This window comes from Trachypithecus francoisi, unplaced genomic scaffold (genome assembly GCF_009764315.1).
Source record: "Trachypithecus francoisi isolate TF-2019V2 unplaced genomic scaffold, Tfra_2.0 Contig00586, whole genome shotgun sequence".
NCBI lineage: Eukaryota > Metazoa > Chordata > Mammalia > Primates > Cercopithecidae > Trachypithecus > Trachypithecus francoisi.
In genome coordinates this window covers 5,799,496-5,820,545 of record NW_022680749.1, presented here as the reverse complement: position 1 = coordinate 5,820,545, position 21,050 = coordinate 5,799,496, and the positions used below count along the sequence as shown (strand labels likewise).

The 21,050-nt window shown below is 36.3% G+C and overlaps 1 protein-coding gene across 3 annotated transcripts in view; it reads left to right on the top strand.

The window, feature by feature from the left end:
- The window catches only part of ATAD1 (ATPase family AAA domain containing 1), a 95,951-nt gene that overhangs the window by 64,596 nt on the left and 10,305 nt on the right, over nucleotides 1–21,050 (top strand). For all 3 annotated transcript variants that reach the window (XM_033215542.1, XM_033215551.1, XM_033215559.1), the window contains exons 6-8: nucleotides 6,514–6,620; nucleotides 11,961–12,050; nucleotides 15,259–15,309. In XM_033215542.1, the coding sequence (XP_033071433.1) occupies nucleotides 6,514–6,620; nucleotides 11,961–12,050; nucleotides 15,259–15,309 (248 nt within the window). The remainder of the gene's footprint in view (nucleotides 1–6,513; nucleotides 6,621–11,960; nucleotides 12,051–15,258; nucleotides 15,310–21,050) is intronic.

Here is a 21,050-nt window from a genome sequence, read left to right as displayed (position 1 = left end):
CTAGTCATTTGGGTTTTCTTATTTGTGAATTCTCAGTATTTCTTTGGAGTTATTTGTAGTTTTATTTTGTTGATGTTTATTATGATTACACCTATTTTCTAGTTTGTTTATCTTTGTTTCTGATTTTTTTTTTTTTACAGTTGTCTATAGTCAGTATTTTTCCTTTGTGGTTTATACTTTTTGTATCTGGTTTACAAATACCTTCACTATCCCCATAAATGTTTTCTTTTTAAAAATTATATATAGCATGAGATAGGAATCTAATTTCATTCTTTTCCAAAAAGACAGCAAACTAGACTATCCTTTGCTGTATGTCATGACTTTTATATTAATGGACTCTTGCTACATTTTATGGATTTATTTTTGTTTTGTTCCTGGTATGATGTATATTGTAAATATGTATAGTTATACAGTATTATTAGTGTTGGGATGTATATTTATATAACTTTATTACTGTACTTTTGAATTATATTTTATTATAGTTACATTTAGTATGATAGGCTATGTAAACATGTAGACAGAAAAACAGATACAGATATATAGTATAGCTTTGTTTTGGTTACTGTTTGCTTTATGTATCTTTTCTCATCAGTTTACTCCAGTTATTTTGGTGTTTTGGTGTGCATCTTGAATAGAGGAGCATATAGCTAGTTTTTTGTTTTTGTTCTTGTTTTTTTTTTAAGACAGCATCTCACTCTGTTACCCAGGCTGGAATGCAGTGGCATGATTATGGCTCACTGCAGCTCAACCTCCCCAGGCTCAAGTGAACCTTCCACCTCAGCCTCCTGAGTAGCTGGGACCACAGGTGTGTGCTACCACACCCCACTAATTTTTGTAGAGTCAGGATTTCTCCATGTTGCCCAGGATGGTCTAAAACTCTTGGGGCCAAGTGATCTGCCCCGCCTTGGCCTCCCAAAGCATTGGGATTACAGGTGTGATCCACCACACCTGGCCTATTAGCTGTATTTTCTAAAAATTGTAATCTAAGCTTCCCTTTAACTGGGAAGTGTGATTAGTTTGATTTTATTATGATAGCTGAGATAATTCAGATTTCTTTTTTTTATTTTTATTTTTTCACACTCTGTCACCCAGGCTGGATTGCAGTGGCACAATCATGGCTCTTTGCAGCCTTGACCTCCCCAGCTCAAGTAATCCTCCCACCTCAGCCTTCCAAATAGCTGAGAATATAGGCGTGTGCCACCATGCCCTGCTAATGTTTTAATTTTTTTGTAGAGATGAGGTCTTACAGTGTTGCCTAGATTGGCCCCAAACTCCTGAGCTCAAGTGATCCTCCTGCTTCGGTCTCCTAAAGTGCAGGGATTATGCCACCTAGCTGATTTATTTCTGCTATATTCGTTTTTGCTTTTAATTTACCAGTGTAGTAGACTTTTTTGCTTTATTCCCTTTTTCTTGCTACAGGTTTGGAAGTTACACATTCTTTTACTTTAGTGAAATGTTTGGAATATCAACTTAAAAGTCAAAGGTAATCTCTACCCTCCTCCCAAATAATTCACAGAGAACTTAGAACTCTTAGGTAGTAATAATATCTCATCTCTTACATGTTATTGTTAAACATTTTATTTTTCTTATACCTTCTATATTGTTTTATACTGGCATTGCTTATTTAGTGCCACGTTTGCTAGGTTTTAGGCTCACCATTGCTTCTTTGATCTTGTCTTTTCTGGATTTAACTTTGTTTTTACTGAAGTCTTTCAAAGTTCTTTCAGCAAAGGTTGTATAAAGAGTAGATTCTTCCTGCGTGTGAAAATGTGTTAATTCTACCTTCTCTCTTGAATGATACAGAGTAACTTTCAGCATCTTAAAGCTATAATTCCATTGCATTCTAATCTTTCTAATCTTGTTGCTTTTGAGAATTCTCCTTATTGCCCTATATTTGTAAGTAATCTATCCTTTCTTTCTAGTTGCTGTTAGATTTTTACGTCATTCTGCTATTTAAGTATGGTTTTCTTCTAGGTCTGCGTTTATTTTCATTTAGCCTGCTAAGCCTTACGGTGGTTTATCTGAGGATGTGTGACTTTCATTAATTCTGGAAGATTTCTCAGCCATTGTATATCTTTGCATGTTGCAATGCTCCCATTAAAAAAAAAAAAAACAATTCTCAGGCCAGGTGTGGTGGCTCACATCTGTAATCCCACCACTTGGAGAGGCCAAGGCAGGAGGTTTCCTTGAGTCCAGTAATTCGAGACCAGCCTGGACAACATGTGAGACCCCATATCTACAAAAAAAATACAAAAATTAGCCAGGTATGGTAATGCATGCCTCTAGTCCCAGCTACTTGGGAGGCTGAGGTGAGAGGATCACTTGAGCCCAGGAGATTGAGGATATTCAGTGAGCCAAGGTCATGCCACTGCACTGCAGCCTGGGCAACAGAGCAAGACCCCATCTTCAAAAAAAAAATTCTTCATCTCTTTCGTTTTGAGTCATTTTTACAGTTCGTCATTTAGTTGTGTACTATATTTCATCAATTCTAAGACATACTTTTTTTTTTTTTTTTACATTTTAGCATCTTCAAAATTGGGAGAGCATGTTACAATTGAGTTGGCAGCATTTTAAGTTTCTTGTTGGTACATAAAATAATGGTACAACTTAAAAATAATTCAATTTTTGAGTAGGCTATAAAAAGCAATTCTTTCCTTGGCTATATTTAATCTTTCAACCATTGGGTTTGTTTTTTGTTTATTATATTTGAACTTTAGACGTTCTGCTTGGTTCTTTATAAAATGTTTCCCTTTTTTATTGTCGCTTGCTCTTTTAGAATTTCAATCCCTTTTATATCTTTAGAATTTTAAGCATATTATTTTTGTACAGTTTTTGAATTGCTTTTTTCTGAAATTCTAATTTTACTTTATGTTGACTCTTTTTTTATATAGTGATTTGTTTCCTTGTGTCATTTGTAACATTAGATGGCTTTAGGCTTGTTTTTATGTGAGAATTATTTGTTGCCTAAGAAGATCCAGAATACTTTTTCTGTCCTCTGCTTAGAACTTCAGGGGTCTGATCGTTCAAAACCAATTTTAGATAATTTCTCAGTTTGTGTCTTCCCGGACTGAATGGTGGTACAAATTTAGACTTCATACCTGAAAGAGACTCCCCATGGTCCTAGTTTTTTATGTGTAAGGAGGACATTTTACCCCTCAGAGCCCAGGCAAAGATGGACAAGTTTCCTTGTACAGTGATGAGCAGAATTTTTTTTCTTGTCTACCCTTTCTGTGAGTGTTAATCCTTCCAAGCATCTTGGCTTCAGCCTGTATGCATACCTGCTGTGTATACAAACACACAGTGGCATAATCACGTCAAGGTTTTCCAACTCTTATGTTCAGTTCCACTTTTTTCTGAACTCTGGGATTTTTTTTCTTTGTTTCTTGCAACCTCATATCTTCATTAACCTTTTCTAAAATACATTAATAGTCTTTCTTTTTAATAATGGTTTTAAGTTTGCAGAATTGAGCAGAAATCATATAGAGAGTTCCCATATGCGCCCCCAGATATATAGTTTCTCCTAGTATTAATACTAGCATAAGACATTTATTAATGAACTAGTATTGATACATTGTAATTAACCAAAGTCCATGGTTTAAGGTTCATTCTTTGTGTTGTACAGTTCTTTGGGCTTTGACAAAGCATAATGTTTTTGATTTATCATTACAGTCTCATACACAATAGTATCAAATATTTGTCCTTCCCTTTTCGTCCCAAACTGCTGGCATCTGCTGATCTTTTTTACTGTCTCTATAGTTGTACCTTTTCTGTAATGTTATAGTTGGAATTATACAATATGTAATCTTTTCATACTGACTTCTTTCCCTTAACAATATGCATTTAAGTTTCCTCCACATCTTTTCATGATTTGATAGCTTATTTTTATTACTAAATAATATTCTATTATGTAGATGAACCACAGTTAGTTTTTTCATTCATCTGTTAAATGACACCTTGTTTTGGGCAGTTAGGAGTAATGCTGCTGACAGCATCATGTGTAGGTTTTCCTGTGGAAACAGGTTGCATCTCAATTGGGTAGAATACCTAGGAGTAAAACAGCTGGCTCATATGGTAAAACAATGTTTAGCTTTGTAAGAAACTAGCAAGCGGTCTTCCGAAGGGGCTGTACCGTTTTGCATTTCCACCAGCAATAACTGAGGTTCCTGTTGCTATACATCTTCTCTAGCATTTGGTTTTATTAATTTGGGGGATTTTAGCTATTGTAATAGGTATATAGGTATCTAATAGTTTACCATTTTTTGAATTTGCATTTTCGTAATGACATGATGTTGAGCATTGTTTCATATGCTTATTTGTCATCTGTGTATCTTTGTTGAGGTGTTTGTTCAAATCTTTTGCCCATTTTAAAACAACTGTAATATTTTTTATTGTCTGACTTTTTAATTTCTTAATTGGTACATAATAATTGTACATATGTATGAGGTACTTATGCAATGAGTAAATCAGGCTAATTGGAATATCCATCACCTCGAAGATGTATCATTTATTTGTATTGGCAACAACAATTAGGTTATTATCTTATTGTTGAACTTTAAGAATTCTTTTTATATTTTGGGTCCAAGTCCTTTACCAGGTATGTGTTTGCAAATATTTTTTGCCAGTCTGTGGCTTGTCATTTCATTTCCTTAGCAGTATCTTTCACATAGCAGGAATTTTATTTTATTTTTATTTTTATTTTATTTTGTTTTATTTTATTTTGTTTATTTTATATATTTTTTTGAGACCAAGTTTCACTCTTGTTGCCCAGGCTGGAGTGCAGTGGTGTGATCTCAGCTCACTGCAATCTCTGTCTCCTGGATTCAAGTGATTCTCCTGCCTCAGCCTTCCAAGTAGCTGGGATTACTGGCATTTGCCACCGTGCCTAGCCAATTTTGTATATTTAGTAGAGATGAGGTTTCACCATATTGGTCAGGCTGGTCTCAAAGTTCTGACTTAAAGTGATCCACCTGCCTCGGCCTCCCCACGTGCTGGGATTACAGGTGTGAGCCACTGTGCCCAGCCAGGAATTTTAAGTCCAACTTACACATTTATTTTTGATGAATCATGCTCTTGGTGTTACATATAAAAATTAATCACCAAGTCCAAGGTCACCTAGATTTTCTTCTATATTATTTCCTAGAAGTTTTAGAATTTTGTGTTCTACATGCACATTTGTGATGCATTTTGTGTTAATTTTTGTGAAAACTACAAAGTCTGTGTCAGTCAATTTTTTTGCTTATGAATGTCCAGTTGCTCCAGCACCATTTGTCAGATGTGCATATACTTTTTTAAAAAAAAAAGCACCTTTCAATCTTATATTATAAAAGAAAATTGTTTTCCCCTTTTTAAAAAAAATCATTTTGTGTTCATTGTAGATAATTTGGAAGACAGAAAATAAAAGAGAAAGTTAAACTTGTCCTTAAATCCATCCCTGAGCTATAACACAACGTAATTAGCATTTTTGTATATTTCCATAAAAGCTTTTTTACCATGTATAACATATGTATGTGCATTCCAGCATATATGTTTTAAATCATTTTCTGTCCTACATTTTTCTGCTTAATAGTGTTTTACACATTTTTCCGTGTCGTTTTTGTTTATTACTAGGAAACTGTATGAGAAAAAAGTATGCGACCCCATAACTAAGAACACAGTGGGTTCAGGCGACCTAGAAAGTTAAGAGGCAAAATGCACAGGCTTTCCTCTGAGATTCCACATAACTCCTCCAGCCTCTCAGTACTAGATCCTTCATTTTTCTTACATATGTTGTCATGAATGTATTTTTAGAGAAGAAACAAAAATTATGAATGATCGTGTTTTAATTTGCCTAATAATTTACCAAGTTTATTGTATCAGAATAATGTCTAAAACACATAGCCCAATTTCTTTGTAATCTTTCATAAAGTTTTCAGCTTTAAAACAATTTTTTCTTTTATTTTCATTTTTCTTAATTGACATAATTACACACATTTATGGGGTACAGAGTGACATTTCAATGATCACTATAGTATATAGTGATCGGATCAGGGTAATTAGAATACCCATCATCTCAAACGTTTTTCATTTCCATATGTTAGGAACATTTGAAATTACATAAAGAGTAAATAAAATAAGGCTAGACATGGGGGCTTATGCCTGTAATCCCAGCACTTTAAGAGGCCGAGGCAGGAGAATCACTTGAGGCCAGGAGTTCAAGATCAGCCTTGGCAACATAATGAGACCTGTCTCTGCAGAAAATAAAAAAAAAGTTAGCTAGGCATGGTGGCATACGTACCTGTAGTGCTAGCTACTCGAGAGGCTGAGGCAGGAGTATCACTTAAGCCTGGGAGTTTGAGGTTGCAGTGTGCTGTAATTGCGCCATTGCACCCCAGCCTGGGCAACAGAGTGAGACCCTGTCTCAAAAAAAAAAAAAAAAAAAAAAGGGTAAATAATTAATTCTTAATTTCTAAGGTTAAGGACCTTTTACTTCTAGATTATTCTTAATTTCTAAGGTTAAGGACCTTTTGCTTCTAGACTCCTTTCTACGAAACCGTTCAAGTTCTGACCATGAAGCTACAGCCATGATGAAAGCTCAGTTTATGAGTCTCTGGGATGGATTGGATACTGATCACAGCTGCCAGGTATTTGAATAAAATCTGCCCTCAACTTGTGTTGGTTTTTTTGTTCTTAATAGAAAATTTGCTGGACTACTTCTTATGCTTTTGTACAAACTTTTTTTATAATTATGTACACTTATGACTAAGTGATAAGGATCCAAAAGAATATGTTTTGTATAAACTTTATCCAATTTGAGGACTTCATGTTTACCAAAACATTAGTAGATTGACTAAATGCCTGAAACAGACGCAACAAAAGAGAAAACACCAGAGTAAAGCCTGTCCTTGGAATTTTCAGAACCTACAGTGCTAAGGAGAGGAAGTGACTAGTGTCCGTGGGTATTGTGTACATTTTTTAAAAATCTGTTCTTTCTCTTTTCCTTGACTCTTACTTGACTTTTACCGTAATTCCTTATAGTCTTTACTCTCAATTCTTAGTCACTTCCCTGATTTTCATTTGACAGAGTTCATTAGTAGCTGAAACTGACAGCACTTTCTCACTTCTTGTCACCTAAGCCTATCTTTAGGATCCCAATTTTATACAAGACAGACTTGTATCCTAGGCTTTGTCTCTTCCTCCTGTATGGCTGTGAAACCATAGCTTGTTCCCTTGTTATGTGACCAAAGAGAAAGAGCTTTATTTTTCAGTTTTCCTCTTTAGGTTCCCAGTTTTCATTTAGTTTTTGGCCTCTGAATATTCCATGCTTTCTTGTCAGCTCAGTGGTTTAAAAGAAGGTTAAAAAGAAGTTAATCTGGCATGTTTGTTTTTTCAGCCAGATTGCTGGAAATAAACGTCCTAGAACCATTTTCCTTTTTTTTTTTTTCTTTTTTTTAAATGAATCACTTATATCTCATGGAAAAGTTAACAGTGTTCTTTTTGTTTTTTTAACTTTAGTATTTTCTGGTTTTTTTTTTTTTTTTGAGATGGAGTCTCGCTGTTCCCCAGGCTGGAGTACTGTGGTGCAATCTCCGCTCACTGCAACCTCCACCTTCCAGGTTCAAGCGATTCTCCTGCTTCAGCCTCCCAAGTAGCTAGGGTTACAAGATGTGCACCACCATGCCCAACTAATTTTTGTATTTTTAGTAGAGACTGGGTTTCACTATGTTGACCAGGCTGGTCTCGAACTCCTGACCTCAGGTGATCCACCCACCTCACCTTCCCGAAGTGCTGGGATTATAGGCATGACCCACTGCGCCCGGCCAACTTTAGTATTTCCTATTTTGTAATCTGTTTTTGCCTTTTTTAAAAAAAGTATTGTATTTAGAATTCTTTAAAATTCAGTTATTATTTCTTCAATTATTGTTTATTCTCCATGGTTTATCTCCTTCTGGAATGCCAGTTGGATATATGTAGGACCTTATTTCTATTTCATGTTTTGTTTTGTTTTGTTGAGACAGGGTCTCGCTCTGTTGCCCAAGTTGGGATGCAGTGACATGAACATGGCTCTCACTGCAACCTCAGCCTCGTGGGCTCCAGTGATTCTCCTGCCTCAGCACCCCAAGTCTCTGGGACTACAGGTGCACGCAACTGCACATGGCTAATTTTGGTGTTTTTTTTGTAGAGACAGAGTTTCATTAACTTGCTCAGGCTGGTCTTGAACTCCTGAGCTCAAGCAGTCTGCCCGCTTTGGCCTCCCAAATTTAGCTGGCATTACAGGCTAAGCCACTGTGCCTGGCCTATTTCATGTCTTTTTTAACATCTCTTTCATATTTTCTGTCTTCTTGTACTATGTCCTGGATAATTTCTTTTCCTTTCTTCTGGTTCATTTGAAGTTCTTCTACTATCTGACTCTTTCATTGAGCTTATTATTTCAAGTATTATATTTTTCAGTTTTAGAAATTCTTCCAGATTGTTTTTGAAATCTATCAGGTCAGTTTTGATAGGCTCTTGCTTATTACTCATGTTCCTAATTGGGTTAGAAAATCAGAACCCTGGCATCAACAAGCTCTGTGACCTTGGCCAAATTTTATAATCACTCTGTATCTGTATAGAGGGAATAATATCTATAAAAAGGGAGAATAGTACCTACCTCAGAACTGTTATGAGGAATTAATCTGAGGAAGTACATAGGCTTTACCACCAGCCTTAGCTTAATTCCTTTACTTCTTTGCAAAATTGTAGGTTAATTTATTTGAGTCTTTTAAATATTTTCTTTTTGTGGCCAGAGGGCTTAAGGATCCCTTAAGCCCACCACATTAGCATAAGTCAAAAGTCTAAACAACATCATTCTCAAGAAGAAAATTAAGCCACATGTCCTCCTTCTACATTATGTTTGTGAAGGTATAGTTTTATTACAAGGAACACATCCTTTAGTTTTTGTTGAATGGTTAGAGAAAAAACATAACATAGATGAATTTAAGTAACATTAATAGAAACATTTTTCATTAATAATTGGTTTTGATAGATCTGTGGGGTTTATCAATGGGACTCATGTGTACAGGTTGCCAAAAACTAATTATTCTCCCTGAAAGATAATACTTAAAGCACTTAGACAATTGGATAGTTAGCCCATGTAAGAGAAAATATCTTAATATTATGTACCCTGTCAGAGCATAGTGTTCAGTTATTTTCAGCAGGGGATATAGCAGCAATTGGATGAAGTATTCTCCAGAGCCACTTCATCCAGAGCTCCACAGTGTGATTCTAGTACAGCGTAACTCACAACAGAGTTTTCAGAACCAAAATTCCTTACTGCACTAATAGCAATTACAGTTTTCATTATGATGAGTTTTGATTTGAGAGAGCAAATGAAGATGCTGCTTTTTTATTAACCTGCAGTCACTTTTTAACCTTTATTGTATTTTGGGGGGGTTAAAATTGATATTATTAATTTTGAGTAATAGTTTTAGACATATTCTACTTTCATATGAACCAGTTAGCTCTTCTCTAGAATTGTCTTTTCTATGATTATGGATAGAGCCCAGTACCCTAGCTAGCTTTCTTACAATATGGTCACCAAGGAAATAGAAATAGAGAACGGCTCAATGAAACCCGTCACTGTTTCTGGAAACCTTAGTAACTGATGACATATTTTTCATCTTGAGAGACACGAGACATAAAAGATAGGGTTTTTAGGGTATTCATTGATGAAGTTAAAAGTTTTGAGATGTAAATTTAAGTCTGATTATTTTAAATATGAAATGGTAAAATTATCTTCATGTTTTAAGATTTTTTTTAAACTTTTAAATTCAGGGGTACATGTGCAGGTTTGTTACATAGATAAACTTGTGCCTTGGGGGTTTGTTGTACAGATTATTTCATACCTAGGTATTAAGCCTAGTACCCATTAGTTATTTTTCCTGATCTTCTCCCTCTTCCAGATGAAGCTGGAGGCCATGATTCTTAGCAAATGAATGCAGGAACAGAAAATAAAGATTTTTTTTAAAGTTTGAACAACTAACACCTAAAAGGAGCATTGCTTTCGTTTCTTAAGTAGTAAAAAATTACTGTCGCTTCCTGTTTTAAATTTTAGCTCATTTGTATTGAATTAATATATATGAAAAGGTTCTCTGCTTTTGCTGCTTAAAATCACTCCTTAAAATTTGGTTCTTTATGTGAAACTACAAGTGATTTCAATCACTTTTGTTTTTTCATGAGTATCTGTTATACATAGTCAGTGTTCCAAGTTTTACTAGTTTTATTTGGATTCCTTGATTGTTTTTTAGTATTCCATCCTCTCTACTGGCTTTTAAGTTTTGTTTTGCTTTGTCCTGTGTTTCTTCAAATGCTGCCCATTTCCCCCCTTTTTTTTTCCCGAAATATTGACTTAACCACAGTGCCTTTTGTGATTTTTTTTCCTTGTACTCATTCATTATCTTATGCTTTTAGTTCATTCACCCACTTTTAAGATTTGTGTGTTTTAAATTTGGAAGAAATTTTTTCTTTTCTATTAATTTTATTGAGTTGTAGAAAGTCAATAAAGAGGCTGGGCATGGTATTTCACATCTGTAATCCCAGCACTTTGGGAGGCTGAGGGGGGAGGATCACTTGAGCCCAGAGGTTTCAGACCAGCATAGGCAACATAGTGAGACGTCGTCTCTACTAAAGACAGAAAAATCAGCTAGGCACAGTGGCATGTGCCTGTAGTCTCAGCTACTCAGAAGGCAGGAGGGTTGCTTGAGCCCAGGAGATTGAGGCTAGAGTGAGCCATGTGGGTGGCACTACACTCCTACCTGTGATACAGAGTAAGACTCTGTCTTCAAAAAAAAGAAAGAAAGAAAATAAAGAAAAATAGGTATAAGCATTAATATTTTGATTGTAGGACCACTTAACACAAATACAAACTTGCATTATGTTGTGTTGTGAAAGTAACATTTTTCAAATTTGTGTTTATATTTTCTTCCTCTAGGTGGCAAACTCTCACAGTTAATTGAAAGTAATTGGGCTCTGAGGCTCCTGAATGTCATTCAATGTAGAGTAGAAGTAGAATATAAGATTTGGATTATTTCAGAAATGTAAAACCTCTTAGGAAGAAATAAGATAATGTTAGAGAAATGTATTTCCATGGAATACCAATAAATTTCACTTTGGATAGCAGGTGTGTATTGTTACTGGGTTATACTGAAGTATCAACAGTAAAGGTAATATTGACGTCCTTCAGAAATTAACTTGTTTTATATATCTTTGTTTTTATTCGTGTTTATTTTTAAAGTTCCTTTTTTTTTTTTTAATCTCTGCATCCTTTATAAATAAGTGACGTAGACCTAGAAGTTGGCAGGGCTGCCAGCATTTTTAAAAAGAATTCTTCCCAGCATTTTGATGTTTGCTTATACTCTGTTATCTTTGTTTAAAGTTGGATTACTTGAGACTTTATTTCGCATTGAGAAGATATCACCTGCAGTGGGGATAGTACCATGGGACGATGGTGTGAAATACAAGAAAAAGTACACAGTATCTATTACAGTTACCAGAATCTTCAGACTTACTAAGGGGAAATGATTCTCTCTATAGAATATTATTTAAGGACTTGAATTATCCCCCCATACTCCCAAAATGTATACCCAAGCTATAACATAATGGCTTTCAGTCATTCAACATGTGTTCATTAAACAACCATATTTTGAAAAATACAATAGTTTTTTAAAAGCAAATTTTAATAATTCTTTAGTAGCTATTTGCAACTGAACATTACATATTTTAATTACTAGAAAGATATGAAGTGAAATGCATTAGTTTTCCAGTTTAGCTATTATTTGATTTATTTAGGATTAACTTAAATTTATACCTGTAAATAGTTGAATAATAGTGAATAAGAGGATTTAGTTAAAATACCACTTGAATTTTAAAACTAAGCCCTAGTAATAACATTCTCAGAGGAATATAATTGGTAGGTTTAACGCCTTCTGCTTTCTTTATACACTTAGGTCATAGTAATGGGAGCTACCAATCGTCCTCAGGACCTTGACTCTGCTATAATGAGAAGAATGCCTACAAGATTTCACATCAACCAGCCTGTAGGTGGTCTTGATTGATATTATGAAGAGTTAAATATTCACCTTTTTTATAGGTCTTTACCTTTAATTTTAAGAAGGAAATATTTTGTCATATAGGGCTACTTATGACAGGGAAGGAATGGGGCAGAAACCCTGACAGTAGCTTCTTTGTCCTTTCCACTCTATTTCTATCCGTGTTACTTGCTTCTCTTCAAAGTATATATATATATATATATATATATAGTTATCTCAAGTTTGCCTGGCTATTTTAGTGATTTACTTTAGGATGTAGGAAGTTATCTATATAGGAAGATACATAAGAAAATCTAAATTACAGTTTTGGTTTAGCATAGAATAGAATTGGAGAAATTTGGCTTAAAGAATTATTCTATTCAGAAGGCCTGGCATGAACAACTGGGATTTATTTGATTGAGTATTGGCAGATGTAGTCAGTGCTTCCCTGATAGGATTAATGATGCTGGTAGATATCATAGTTTACCTTAAGAATACAAATGCTTAGATGGTGTTAAACCAGTTCTGCCTTCTTTCTAGCATTTTTTGTTAGTTAGGAAGTACCCTCTAGTAGATAATTATGACGTACCAGTGCACTATAATTTTGGCACAGATCTTCAGATCTTGAATTCTGTCTGCCTTCAGATTGCAAAGGAAAGAAAAAACAGGTTTTACTAGTAGAAAATATGTTCCATACAATCAGCATGTTACATGTGTTGCCATTTAGTGGAACTTACTCTAATTCCATTTATAATCTGGCTAAAAATAATTTGTTCCATTCATATTCTGTAATTTGTCAGATTGGTTTTTGGTAGTAAACATGATCTCTGAAAGATTGATGGTTATGGACTCTATAAAATTACTCTGATCAACTCTTTAGCTACCACTCTAATAAAGTGGTTAAGTAAATGTGTGCACGTCCTTAGAAAATTTAGCCAGTGAATCAATGAAAAGATGTTTAAACTTAATTTAGGAGACTATAAAATTTATTTAGTATGACTGGTTTTTTTTTTTTTTTTTGAAACAGAGTCTTGCTGTGTCACCCAGGCTGGAGTGCAGTGCTGCAGTCTTGGCTCACTGCAATCTCTGCCTCCCAGGTTCAAGTGAGCCTGCCTCAGCCTTCCAATAAGCTGGGATTACAGGCGCCTGCCACCATCAGCTAGTTTTTGTATTATTAGTAGAGACGGGGGTTTCACCATGTTGGCCAGGCTGGTCTTGAACTCCTGACCTCAAGTGATCTGCCTGCCTCAGCCTCCCAAAGTGAGATTACAGGCATGAGCCACCACACCTGGCCTAGTATGACTAATATTTATTGAGCATTAATATGTGTCAGAGACCTGCTAACGTCTGGTGAATTGGACATGGGCCTGGTCCTCAAAGAACTCTGTTTTGGAGATGCAGACACAGAAATAAATAATGTAAAATATGCTTTATGAAGGTATGTTTAAAGAACTATGAGAGCCTGAGATGATGATGAAAACTAATATTCTGTCAGGGAAGTCCATGGAATTTCCAGAATCCAGCTGGACCTTGAAGGATGGTAGGAATTTGATAGGCAAATGAGACAAGGAAGGGCTTTCCTGCCAGAATGAACAAAGTCAAGAAGCTGTGGAAGCACTGTTTAATGGTGAGTTCTAAGGGTAGTTTGGTGAGTGCACCAAGGAATATAGGTGGAGAGGAGGCTGGAAAGGTAGACTGCTTCTGGGTTTAGGTGAACTTTATATGCTTTGCACAAGAGTTTAGATTTTATTTTGTAAGCGAGACTTCAGAACTTTTTTTTTTTAATTTGTTTACCTCATTGATTCTGAAGATAATTTATAGAATCTCTATCACTAATCCAATAGTTAGTACAATGGACAATTAAGGTTTTTTAATTTTTATTATTATTTTTTAAAGACAGAGTCTTGCTGTCAGCCATACAATTATAGCCCACTGCAGCTTTGACTCTTGGGCTCAAACAGTCTTTCCACCTGAACCTCCTGAGTAGTTAGGACTGTAGGCGTGCACCACCATGTTTGGCTAATTTTTGAATTTTTTTATAGATGGGGGTCTCACTGTGTTGCCCAGGCTAGTCTTAACTCCTGACCTCGAGGGACCCTCCTACCTTCGTCTCCCAAAGTGTTAGGATTACTGGCATGAGCCACTGTGCCTGGCCAGCTAAGGTTTTTGATGTACAGTAGAATAGAACATAGGATACAGTAGCATGGAAAGTAGCCAGTATTAAAGTTGTAAATTTAATATGTCCTGTGAGTAATCAAAATGGGTTGTAACAGTTTCTATCAAATTTATTATAAATTTGTATAGTGTTAACAAGAAATGGAAACTTTGTAACCTCCATTTTATTCCATTGTTAGTGAATACACTTTATAGGTTAGTTTTTTTCTTATGTAACTTACTATGTAAAGTGTATGGTTAATCTTAAAACTTTTCTCCAAGTGAAATGTTTAACAAAAAGTATTTATTGGTGATCATATAATATATCAAATTAACCTTCCTACTTGACACACTTGAATTACAAAAAGGGCAGGGTTTGGTTTCTTTTTCAGGTAATTTGATTTGGTAGTCATTGTAACCAGCTGTTTTGTGATGTTTGTGGAATAGGGTAAGTTCAGCCATGATAGTTTTAAAAAGCATCTATATTGACTATATAGCTGAGGGATTCTATAAAAGGAGCTAAATGTAGTTTGTACTTATTGTATGATGTAAAAATAGGAATTGTCACTTGGGGAAAGCATACAGACATGTAAACAAATATATCATCACAATTAAAATTCACTAATATAAATTAGTGGTCAAAGAAGGAGGAGGAAATGGAGGAACTGAGAAGTTACTGTTGCTATCTCTTTAAATTACTGATAATAAATTTTATAATGAGTTTTCATGAGTTTACTACATGAAGGGAAAAAATTGAAGATTGCTGAAGTATAGAGGGAAGACGTTATAGTCGTAGATATTCATTTACTCATTGAAGATTAGAGGTGTGTTATTTCCCAAACGTTGTACTAGGCACTGGGGATGAGAGTAAGAAGATACAGTTCAGTAGGAGAACTAGAGATGATTACTCTAGAGTCTTGAATCTAGTTGCTTTGACCTCTTCAAAGTTTCTGTCATCTCCTGTAAGTATTGAGAGAGACTTTAGAAGGAACAAAATATTAGGAACACTAATTGATCTTCTTTAAAAAATAAAAATGCTAACTGGAAATTATCCTGCTTTTAGGCTTTAAAACAGAGAGAAGCAATCCTGAAACTCATCTTGAAAAATGAAAATGTAAGTAGAAAATAAAATTTTTTTCCCCATCCTATAAATATGATGTTCATAAAGTTATTTTAGAGAAAAATGAGGAAGGAATCTGAGAATGATATACTCCAGGGATCCCCAGCCCCTGCAGCCACAGACTGGTACTGGTCCATGGCCTGTTAGGAACTGGGCCACACAGCAGGAGGTGAGCTGTGGGCTAGAGCTCCAGTTCTTGTCACATCATCAGCAGCACTGGATTCTCATAGGATTACAAACCCTATTGTGAACTGTGCGTGTGAGGGATCTAGGTTGCTCGCTTCTTATGAGAGTCTGATAATAAATGTAACGCACTTGAATCATCCCCAAACCATGCTTTGCTCCTCCACTTTTCCAGGTCTGTGGAAAAATTGTCTTCCACAAAATCAGTCCCCGATGCCAAAAAGGCTGGGGCACTGATACACCTTTGAACTTGACCTGAATCCTTTTGGTTGCTTTATGTAATTCAGTAACTATCGTATATGTGAGTTAAAGATACTTTTCTTATGTTTTTAGAGCCATGTGCTTTTGTATATGTGCATTAAAATGCTGTGATAATTTTCAGACTAGTCTCTGATTTTATGTAAGATACATTTGTTTTTCTACAGAATTTTTTTGTTGTTTTTTACTTAATTGCATTTTTTTAACCTTTCCCTGTGGTGATGAAAATTGCAGTACTTTTTGAAGTTGAAATTTAAATTTAAGAAGTTGTGATAATCAAAATCTTCAATAGCTTTTGTGTTTAATGTTTTTTTGGTCGCATGGTTCAAAAATTAAAGTATATTTAATAATATACAGAGAAAAATCTTCTTCCCTTTTTTCCTGTATATATTTTTTTCTTTTCTTTTCTTTTCTTTTGTTTTCTTCTCTTTTCTTTTTCTTTTTTTTTTTTTTGAGGCAGAGTGTCACTCTATAGCCCAGGCTGGATTGCAGTGGCACAGTGTCTGCTCACTGCAACCTCTGCTTCCCAGGTTCATGCGATTCTTGTGTCTCAGCCTCCCGAGTAGCTGGGATTACAGGCATGTGTCACCACACCCGGCTAATTTTTGTATTTTTACCATGTTTTTTTTGTATTTTACCATGTATTTTTATCGTGGTTTCACCATGTTGGCCAGGGTAGTCTTAAACTCCTGGCTTCATGTTATTTCTCTCTCCTTTTATTTACTTATTTTTTACATAAACTATCAATAACACATCCACACTGTTCTGTGCGTTACTTTTTTTACTTATCTTTGAGATCTTTCCATATTAGCATCTAGTATCCTTATTCTGTTGTCTCTCCTTGTTTTTGCACTACATAAGATTCCATTGTATGGACATTCTGGAATTTAGTTAATGCTTCATTGAAGGACATTTGGATTGATTCTGGTCTTCCCTATTATAAAAATTCTACATTTAATAACCTTGTGTGCATGTGATTTCATACTTGTGCAGGAATATTAGTAAAGTAACTTATCCAGGAGCAGAATTGCTAGATCAAAGGTTAGAGTGTTTATAATTTTGGTAGCTATTGCCAAATTATTCTGGTTTACTCATATTCCTGTAATAAAGAGTGTCTCTTTTCCTGTAGTTTTGCCAACAGAATGTTATAGAACTTCATGCCAACTTGATAGGTAGAAAATGGTTATCTCTCTGTTTTTTTGTTTTTGTTTTTGTTTTTTTCTTTTTTGAGACGAGGTCTCTCTGTTGCCTAGCCTGGAGTACAATGGTGTGATCAGGGCTCACTGCAGCCTTAAGCTCCTGGGCCCAAGTAATCCTCGTGCCTCACCCTCCCAAGCAGATTACAGGCATGTACCACCAAGCCTGGCTAATTCTTTTTATTTATTTATTTATTTTGTTGAGACAGGATCTTGCTGTGTTACCCAGGCTGGTGTTGAACTCCTGGGCTCAAGCAGTCCTCCCGCCTTGGCCTCCCAAGGCTGGAATTATAGGCATGAGCCACCACACCTGGTCAAAGGTGGTTATCTCATTAAAGTTTTAATTTGCATTCTTTAGGGATGGAATGAATAGTGTATGTTTAAGAATCATTTGAATTTTTTTTCTGTGAACTGTAATTCATATATTTTGCCCATTTTTCTATTGCAGTGCTCCTTTTCATAATAAATCTGTAGGAACTCTGTGTATTATGGAGATTTGCCCTTTGTGTGATTTGAAAATATTTTTTTCCAAGTTGTCTTTCGATTTTATTGGAGTTTTCTCTCCCCCACCCGCCCCCAACTTTACGGCTTCTGGATTTGGAAAGGCTTTTCCCACTCCCAAGTTTATAAAAGAATTTTCCACACTTTCCAAACTCTTGCTACCTGTTTTCCCAAAACTTGATAACTGCATATAATTGAGTAACATGGTATTCCTTTTAATCCCAAACTTAACATCTAAACTCACTGTTAGAACTCACTATATAAACTAATAAATCAAATAGATTCTGATAGTGAATGAGCCTTAGTAGAAATGCTACTTTTATCAAAATACTTGTATTTGTATGACTTCCCTCCTTCCTTGAATTACCATAAACCCCATGGCTAATTCTTCTCTAGCCATACCCTACTTCCACACTTCCTATTTTTTCCCATTATAGCTCACTTGTAAATGTTTTAGTTGTATCTCTAAAAGAAAAAGATTCTTTTTTTTACCCTAGCCTCATTGCCATGTTATACCTATCAAACAGTTGACAGTAAGTCATTATTTTCATTATCTAGTCTATGTACAAGTCTCTGATTATCTCTTTAAATACCTTTTTTTTTTTTTTTTTTTTGAGAGGGAGTCTCGCTCTGTCACCCAAGCTGGAGTGCACTGGCCAGATCTCAGCTCACTGCAAGCTCCGCCTCCCGGGTTCACGCCATTCTCCTGCCTCAGCCTCCCGAGTAGCTGGGACTACAGGCGCCGGCCACCTCGCCCGGCTAGTTTTTTGTATTTTTTAGTAGAGACGGGGTTTCACCATGTTAGCCAGGATGGTCTCGATCTCCTGACCTTGTGATCCGCCCGTCTCGGCCTCCCAAAGTGCTGGGATTACAGGCTTGAGCCACCGCGCCCGGCCTAAATACCTTTTTTTAACCATGTATTTGTTTGACTCAAGATCCATATGAATTTCCTAATTTGCAATTATTTGATAGTTTTTATGTCTCTCTTAATTTATGGGTTATAGGTTCTTCCCTCATCTTGCTTCCTACCCCACACCCACCCTTTTAAAATTATTTACTGGAGAAACTAGGTTGCGTTTGTCCTGAGTTGTCCACAGTCTGGGTTTTGCTGATTGCAGAGGAGTAGTTGTTCCTCTAAAATTGGTAGTTGGATCAAGAGACCAGATGAAGTTCAGGTTGGTGGGGAGGAGACACAGGACAGGACAGCACAGCTTTGTAGGCAGAATTATATTCTTCCATCAGGAGAAACGTATCTCAGTGGCTTGTATGTTTTACATTTCAATCTTTAACATATTTGGAATTTAGGTAGATGATATGCAGTATGAATCCAACTTTGGTTTTGTTTTTCTAGATGGTTACCTAGTTGTCCAAAACCCCCTTTTTTGTGTGTGTGACAGAGTCTTGCTTTGTCACCCAGGCTGGAGTACGGTGGTGTGATCTCTACTCACTGCAACCTCTCCCTTCCAGGTTCAAGTGATTCTTGTGCCTCAGCTTCCCGAGTAGCTGGGATTACAGGCACGTGCCACCACGCGTGGCCAATTTTTTGTATTTTTTCAGACACGGGGTTTCATCATATTGGCCAGGCTGGTCTTGAAGTACTGAGCTCAAGTGATCCACGTGCATCGGCCTCCCATAGCACTGGGATTCCAGGCGTGAGCCACTGCGCTCAGCCCATTTTTTTTTTTTATAGCCACTAGAGATGCCACTTTTACCAAATTCTCATATGTATTGACTGTGTTTCTGGACTTTAAATTCAGGTCTTGGTCTTTTGTATGTTTATGCCCTAGCATCATACTGTTTTAATTATTGAGGCTTTGTAAGTTTTAGTATCTGGTAGAACTGTATATCCCTTTTTGTCCCCCAGCCCCAAGGTTATTTTAATTCTTTTTCTCTGCATAAATTTTAGAATCAATTTGTCTTACGTAGGAAAAAAAACAAACATTAATATTTTGGGGGGAATCTCATTTAAAAGTATCTTTTTGATGTTGAATTTTTCTGCCCAACGGTATATATGTCTTTCTGGGTTGTTTACCTTTGTGTCTTTCAGTAGTATTCTAATGATTTATTTATTTTTTAAAGAGATAGGCTATCTTATCAAGCAGAGTTCCATGGAACTTACAAAAAAAAAAAAAACCAAAAGAGATAGGGTCTCACTTTGTTCTCACTCTGTTTACCCAGGCTGTTGTGTTGTTTTTTTTAGGGTCTCACTGTATTACCCAGGCTAAAGTGCTACGATGTGATCATAGTGCACTACAACCTTGACCTCCTGGGCTCAAGTGATCTTCCCACCTCGGTCTCCCAAGTAGCTAGGACTACACACATGCTTTACCATGCACACAGCTAGTTGTTTTTTGTTCTTTAAAAAATTTTTTGTAGAGAAAGGGTCTCACTATGTTACCCAGGCAGGTCTTGAACTCCTGGCCTCAAGCTCTCCTCCTGCCCCGGCCTCCCAAAGTGCTAGGATTATAGGCGTGAACCACCATTCTCGGCCTGTTTCCTTAAAAACATATCAAAATAACATATAGTGTATGCAAAAGTTTAAAGAACCTAGCAAATTACAAAGATTGGGATCAGTGGTTATGAATCATTTTGGAGGAAGCGTGTCATAGGGCCCTTTAAGAATGAGATAAAAGTAGTCTTTTCTAAGAAAACTACATATGTACATGAAATGTGTACACCTGAAATTCCTAAAATCCTCCATGTTTTTTAGGTAAGGAACTTTGGTCCTAGACAAGAAATCAGTAAAGAAATCAGCAACTTCCGCCTCCTGGGTTCAAGCAATTCTCCTGCCTCAGCCACCTGAGTGGCTGGGATTATAGGCGCATGCCACCACACCCAGCTAATTTTTATGTATATACATATATTCTTAGTAGAGACGGGGTTTCACCATGTTGGTCAGGCTGGTCTCAAACTCCTGACCTCATGATCCGCCCGCCTCGGCCTCCCAAAGTACTGGGGTTACAGGCATGAACCACCGTGCCCAGCCGCCTTTTAATTGAATTTTTGGTAGCTGCTTTCAAAAAGACATTGTGTAATTCTGTCACTTTGAGAGGCCAAGGGAGGCGGATCACCTGAGGTCAGCAGTTTGAAACCAGCCTGGCCAACATGGTGAAACCCTGTCTATACTAAAAATACAAACAAATTAGCTGGGCATGGTGGCTGGCACCTGTAACCCCAGCTACTTGGGAGGCTGAGGCAGGAAAATCACTTGAACCCCAGAGTCGGAGGTTGCAGTGACCCGAGATCGTGCCACTACACTCCAGCCTGGGTGACAGAGTAAGACTGTCTCAAAATAAATAAATAAAAAGTGTAGTTGTGGTGCTGTTTAGATAAAACACAATTGGTAAACCTTTAACAGTGATAGACACCAGTGAAAAGTTTAGAGAAGAAAATAAAGGGGATAGTTAACAAGTTCCTTTGAATTAGGATGGCTATGATGTGGCTAGACATTTAACAGATATTAGAAGGTAGTTACAGTTTTGGAGACTTCAAGTTAACCAGTACAGTTATTTAATTTAAACCATTTGAATGAAGGATCATATTGCATGACTGGAAGTTTGTAACATTTTTGAAATGTAATGTGGTCTAGTGTAGCTG